At 34.0% G+C, this 5,789-nt stretch overlaps 1 protein-coding gene and 1 pseudogene across 1 annotated transcript; one reads left to right on the top strand and one right to left on the bottom strand.

The window, feature by feature from the left end:
- Positions 1-312: 312 nt before the first annotated feature.
- On the top strand, positions 313-2,344 carry LOC132614584 (uncharacterized). Its single transcript, XM_060329066.1, has 2 exons — positions 313-1,949; positions 2,037-2,344. Exon 1 carries the CDS (start codon positions 402-404, stop codon positions 1,893-1,895), a length of 1,494 nt encoding a protein of 497 aa, XP_060185049.1. The 5' UTR covers positions 313-401; the 3' UTR covers positions 1,896-1,949; positions 2,037-2,344.
- Positions 2,345-3,032: 688 nt separating this feature from the next.
- Positions 3,033-5,789, bottom strand: LOC132612738 (probable inositol oxygenase; annotated as a pseudogene).

Here is a 5,789-nt window from a genome sequence, read left to right as displayed (position 1 = left end):
AATTAAAAAGAAAAATTATATAATAAAATTTAAAATATTAAAGTGTTTATAATTGGGATTTGTAATTTATACCAAAAAATTCAAAAAATACTAGAATATAATTATTGAAATTTGAAACTATGACCTAAAGCAAAATGTTGAAACTCCTACATTTTATTTGGTTTAAGTTTTGACTATGGACAAATTAAAGAAATAAATTTCCCCCTTTTTTTTTTTTTTTTTTTTTTTAGCTTGCTATTGAAATTGATTTGGTAATGGAATTCAGGATTAACGTTTTAACTCAATGAATTAATCTATGCAATTTATTTTAATATATTTTCACTTACTTGGAGAAGGCTCTATAATGATCTTCAATAAGCTAAATTAGAAAATTTCCAAATAATAAAACCCAAACAAACCTGATGATGGATTCAGCCGACACACCAGATTCCGGCCACCGCCCACCGCCGCCACCTCCCCGTACTCTTCTTTTCATCTCAAAATTCAAACCCTTTTACTTACTATCAATCTTGATACTCATTTTAGCAATTTCATTCACTATTAGCCAAACAGATCACTACAAAAAACTCTTTCTCAGATTAACCCTCTCACCAAACACCACTTTCCTTCAAAAAATCCTACATTTAGTTCATCCAACAACCTTAAACATCCATAAACAAATTTCAAGAAACCCCATTTACACAACCCCTTATTGTGTTCTATGGATGGCACCATTTCTTTCAGGTGGTGGTTACAGTTCAGAAGCTTGGTCATACATATTAGCTTTAAATAAGAAAAAAGATTCAATCTTTAAATTGAAAATTGAGCAACATGGGGATCTTGAAAATGTTGAGTTTTGGGAAGGTTTACCATTAGAAATGAGAAATTTGGCTATTAAGCTTCACCAAACACAATGTAGATTAAATGAAACTGTTGTTATTTGTCATAGTGAACCTGGTGCTTGGTATCCTCCATTATTTGAGACACTTCCATGTCCACCAATAGGTTATGGTCATTTTAAGGCTGTAATTGGAAGGACTATGTTTGAGACTGATAGAGTTAATGATGAACATGTGAAAAGGTGTAATCTTTTGGATTTTGTTTGGGTTCCTACTGATTTTCATGTGAAAACTTTTAGTGAAAGTGGGGTTGATCCATTGAAGATTGTCAAGATTGTTCAGCCTGTTGATCTTGAGTTTTTCGATCCGGTTAAATATGAGCCGTTAGAACTTGGATCAATAGGGAATTTAGTAATGGGGTCACCTTCAAATGTGATGAAGTTTGTTTTCTTGAGTATTTTCAAGTGGGAGTATAGGAAAGGATGGGATGTTTTGTTGAAGTCTTACTTGAAGGAATTTTCTGGAGGTGATGATGTTGCTTTGTATCTGTTAACGAATCCATATCATTCCGATAGAGATTTTGGCAACAAGATTGTTGAATATGTCGAGAATTCGGATTTGGAAGAACCGAAAGATGGTTGGGGTCGAGTGTTTGTAATTGACGAACACATAGCTCAGGTTGATATGCCCAGGCTATACAAAGCTGCTAATGCATTTGTTTTGCCGTCTAGAGGTGAAGGTTGGGGTAGGCCTATTGTGGAGGCAATGGCAATGACTTTGCCGGTGATTGCTACAAATTGGTCGGGTCCAACTGAATTCATGACAGAAGAGAATAGTTACCCGTTGTCTGTTGATAGAATGAGTGAAGTTACAGAAGGGCCGTTTAAGGGGCATTTATGGGCTGAACCTTCTGTTGATAAGCTGCAAATGCTAATGAGGCATGTAATGAGAAATCATGACGAAGCTAAGGGAAAAGGTAAGCAGGCAAGGTATGATATGATGAGTAGGTTTTCTCCTGAGGTTGTTACAGGGATCGTCAGTGACCATATCGAACGCATTATTGATCATACACAATGATTGTTATGTTCTCTTTTGGACCGAGAAGAGGAGATTGTACATTTTACTGCAGGGGTAACAGTTTTTATTCACTGTTATTAGTTCTGATGGACTTTGTGTTGGTATTCCTATGCGTAAATTGAAGACAATTTTCTTTAATAGATGGAGATGTGACAAAGATCTGGAAGCTGATGAATCCAATTTCGGAGTGAAAAGAGGTTCTAAAAGGGGATAATGCATTGGAAGGTATCCTGAGAATCAATTAACTGGATGGCCTTATCAACACTCTACACTCTTATATGTTCTTAAATGGAGTTGCAGTTAGATAAGTATACATTCCCTTGCTAAAACCAGAATTGTGTTGGTATCCAGTTATGTTCTTGTGATGAATATCAACAACAAATGTCTATTTTAAAGCTTAGAATCACATCAACCTTGTTATGCTATGGATTGTTGGTTTGGAGTATCAACGACGGAAGGAGATAAGCAAAGAAACCTTAACATTGTCCAAATGTTAAATTTAACTTTGGTCAGAAGCCAATACCAACTGAAAGAACAGTTTAGATAAATGAGACTGAAGTAGCTTGATGCTTATATTTCCATTTTGCTTCATTCACTACATCAGTAATTTGGTGCCCATTTAGTTTATATAATGCTGTACAACTAGTTTGAACAGATAATGAGCAGCCAATGTCAAAGCTAGTTGAGTTGATGATACAAATTTACTTTCTGCTTTCAACCCAGTTAAGAATGCCTTGCTCTGATACAGAGATCTGCTTTTTCTTTTGTGTCAGAGTTCCTTCTAGCTATGAAGATTTTATCTTAGATATATTGCATTCTTGCAGATTTTCACTGTTTTTTTTTTTTTTTTTTTTCCAAAGAGGAGATTTAGTTTGTGGACCATCATAATTATTAGAAGGCTTAGCTATAATTTGCAGAAGACAATTGCATTTCAACAAAGAAACTTTCATTTATGAAAAACTTTAGGAACATAGCCTGTCATGACCCTAATACAATGGAACACAATAGCCCACTCCCACCCCAACTAAAAAGAAAAAGACAATGGAAAAACAACAACAACACCATGCACAAATAAAATCCCATAGCCAGTTCCTGAATCTTGTTTCATAGCTGCCTTGATTGGAAGATTTCACCACTTCAAATTGGCTGGGAAATACTGCAATCAAATGTTTTTTATTAGTTAAATAACGCAGAATGAAAAGACTATGGAACGACATGATTCATATGGCTGACCCTAACTTGCTTCGAATTGAGGCGTAAATGAGGGACATGTAATAAGGTTTTACCTTCTCCACATCAATCCTAACTTTGCTCTTGCTATACAAATCATATCTGTTGCCAATCACCACCATAAAATATTCAGTCAAACAACATTCTAAACAGTTGATAAGAGGGGGAAAAAGCATCAAGAAAATAAACTAGAAAGCACATATTATGTAATTGAAGAAACAAAAACTTACTTGAAGATTTGAAGCCATTTCAGGTTTTCATGATCCTCCTCATTCATCAAGTCTGTATATGCCCCTGACTTGTGCAGAGCTACATATCAAAGGTTCAGGATTAGCGATAAAGATTAACAATTATATACATAAAGTCATAAAACATTTTGCAAGAACGAAAAGACGAAAAAAATGTACTCCCTCCGTTCACTTTTACTTGTCCACTTTGGACTTTTCATGCTGTTTAACAAATAATAAATAGAGTACATAATTTACCAATATACCCATATTAATTGATGCATATTTTTGTTGGATTTGAAAAATGATTTGAAGTGAGTAATTAAGACTATGGGTAAAATAGGAAAAAATAAATTGTCTTCACTTGATATGCTAAAAGTGACAAGTAAAAGTGAAAATCTATTTTAGAATACTGACAAGTAAAAGTGAACGGAGGGAGTAGTAGTTATGGACATCTTACGATAGAAGGAATGGTAGCGGATGATGAACAATGCAGCTGATGGTAGATTAATTTTGCTTTCCTTAGCAACCTGCATAATCACACATCATGTAAATCAAACATAATTCTCCATTTTTTAACTAAGCCTGAAATGTTTTTTCTGAATAATAATAAAAATGCATACCAAGTACATGTAGTCATCATGGCCCCAAGACATCACCACATTATCAAGCCCATATCCTTCAGAATAAACTCCAAATTTTGTATTGTAAGCCTGGTTGTTGTAATCAGGATTTTCTTTCAATTGCTGCAGAATGGGCAATTGAGTAGTAAGAATGAAAACTTTAGGAGGCAAAAAACACAAAACTCAAGAAGAAAAACACCCCATGAAGCACAATTCATTCATCAAAAGCACAACCAAGGGGAAACGTGTCACCTGTCATATTATTTGGTTAACAAATTAAATACATAGTTGAGAAATAAAAAGGACATTTCCACAAATGTCCATTTTTGCTGGTACTATTTAAATTATATCCCGCTAGTTTAGTAGGCTAAATTTGTCTCCAAAAAAGAAAAATTGAGTCAACTACTTCTAAAGGTGAAATTTAGCTCCCTAGACAAATAAGGATAAAATTTAAAGAGTAGCATCAAGATAGGCCATACGGTGCAAATAATTCGAAATAAATGTGGAAAATATATATTTGAGTATGAGCCCGTTTGGATTGACTTATAAGTTGCTTATAAGCTGTTTTCAGTTTTTTTGAGTGTTTGGCTGACCAGCTTAAAGTCATTTTGTGCTTAAAATAAGCTCAAAAAAATAATTGGGAAGCAGCATATAAGCTGAAAACAGCTTATAAGCCAAAAAAAATAAGTTAGACTACCCAACTTATTTTTTTTAGTTTCCAAACAGGCTCTATGTGCAATGAAAGTCTTACCAACAACAGCCCACTAAGGAAGCCCTTCAAAGCTACGATGCAGAAGAACTTTGCCAAGATCTACAGCATTTGGGGAAGGAATTAATTATAATATCATAATTTTTAATGCATATCATATTAAAATTCAAATCTTGTTATTTATTTATTTTCGTCACAAACCATGAATAAGGCCAGTCAAGTGCAAACAATCGATAATCCTTCCTAATAGCTTCAGCAGTTTGCAACAAATGCTCAATTTGAGGTTCATCCAAATCAGGATCACTGTCATCCACAACTTCATTCAGAAGTTCACAACATTCCCATATGCTCATCTCCACTCTATTCAACTTTCCGTACTCTTCCCTCATCTTTTTCACATGTTTAATTTTAATCTAATATACAAAAATTAACTTACTTATGTACTGCATTAATAAATGTACAGACTTTCTGATAAATAAATGTCATAGACATGAAGAAAATATGATAGTATGGAAAGATACGATCAAAGATATGAAATTTGCTCCGATTATATTGAGCACGGTAGCTTATGTAAGATTTTAATATTGCTTTATATAGTATTTTCCCATGTACACAAAAAAAAGATGATCTAATTCAAGATTTTCTGTTTATTTTTGGAGTCTTACAAAATCATATGTCTAGTTAATGTGACTCTGGCGATAGAGTTCATCCACGATCTTTTGTTGTTCAGTCTTTGCACTATAATTCCATAGTTAATTAACATAAGAATATGTTGTATATACATTAATTTTAATTTCTTGATTGAGAAAATGTTATAGCCTGAATGAGTGGACAAATGCATTGTTGTCAGGGACAACAAATCCATCGTTTGACACATTGTTTGGCACAACAAATCCACCATCATCAAGAAACAATTCCTCAGCATCAGAACTTGCCTTCTTGCTCTCCACTTCTACTGAGCAGGGGCGGATCCAGGATTTTCACTTATGGGTTCGAAAAAAACAACAAAAGTTAAATATAAAAAATAACGTTGTCCCTGGGAATCAAACCTAGGATACAAGAGACAATTTTGAACACCCTGAATCACTTGAGCTAACATTTGCAT

This window comes from Lycium barbarum, chromosome 10 (genome assembly GCF_019175385.1).
Source record: "Lycium barbarum isolate Lr01 chromosome 10, ASM1917538v2, whole genome shotgun sequence".
NCBI lineage: Eukaryota > Viridiplantae > Streptophyta > Magnoliopsida > Solanales > Solanaceae > Lycium > Lycium barbarum.
The sequence above is the reverse complement of the archived record's forward strand: the minus strand, read 5'-3'. Positions and strand labels throughout refer to the sequence as shown.

Excerpts from the sequence above, each read along its gene's own strand:
- LOC132614584 (XM_060329066.1), top strand. The coding sequence starts at position 402 with ATGATGGATTCAGCCGACACACCAGATTCCGGCCACCGCCCACCGCCG.